General features: G+C 23.3%; 1 protein-coding gene across 1 annotated transcript; it reads right to left on the reverse strand.

Annotated features, from left to right (window-relative positions):
* Positions 1-539: 539 nt before the first annotated feature.
* PCYB_008140 (CYIR protein) lies at positions 540-821 on the reverse strand (the record flags this gene model as incomplete). The annotated part of the gene is made up of 1 exon (XM_004228235.1): positions 540-821. A coding segment is annotated over one exon (282 nt), but the record flags the coding sequence as incomplete, so codon positions are not given.
* Between the last annotated feature and the right edge of the window lie 212 nt (positions 822-1,033).

The raw sequence follows: 1,033 nt of genomic DNA on the forward strand, positions 1-1,033 counted from the left end.
ATAATATAGGATATATGATGATTTCTCTTTTCATTATTTTAATGATATATATTTGTTTTGCTTTTCAAATTATGCATTTTTTGATTTAATCTTTCCTTCCTATTTTGCCTCTTTCCTTTTTTTTGAGCATTAATGCATGATCAAAATGTAGTAAGCTAATCGTAAGGGAAAAAACTATATATTAATAACACAGTAATTGTAATAAAATAATTCTTAATTGCAGGTGTTGAATTAAAATTTTATCATAATAATTATATTTTCAAGAAGTATAATTACTAACTTTATAACAAAAAAATAAAAGGATACAAATGAATAATATAATAATAGACGCAATTGTAATAAAAACAATGATGTTATCTCCTTTTATGGATGGTATGTATATGTCTACATTTTTATATTTAGTTCCATTTTGCATATGTTAATTGTATGTATTTCTAAAATCTTATAATCCGTCATAGTAATCCAGGTGAGTGGCATCTTAATATTTATTTATGTACGTTTAATAAGAATTTGAACATCTCCGAGTACATTTACATTCATCATTCCTTTTTTTGTTTTGGTTTACTTGATGCTTTATATGCATTAAAATCCTTGTATGGTGTAATTAATACATTAAGCTCTATATATGATTCATATTTAAGGTCCTCCTTATGCTCATTACATATTACCAAATTTAAATTTTTCTCATCACGCAATTTTTGAAGATTACTGTATAGTGATAAGATAGTGCAAATAGAAAGTAAATTATTAATTATCTGATCATATAACAAATGGTTTAAAGATTTACAACATTTGGGAATATCAGTAGATTTACAATTTTCCTTTTACATAATTTAAATAGTTCTTAACATTTGAACACACTTTCCTAAAACATGATTACGGACACTACTGTATATCAGAATCGAATTGAAAACAAATGTATTTTTCGCATATTATATTAATACAATTTTCATCTATAGTATTGTTATAATATATGTCTTTATATTTAGAATATGAAATTACAAAATTATACAATGGAAAGAAAAAATAGTGG

This window comes from Plasmodium cynomolgi (assembly GCF_000321355.1).
Source record: "Plasmodium cynomolgi strain B DNA, scaffold: 1582, whole genome shotgun sequence".
In the NCBI taxonomy this organism is placed as follows: domain Eukaryota; phylum Apicomplexa; class Aconoidasida; order Haemosporida; family Plasmodiidae; genus Plasmodium; species Plasmodium cynomolgi.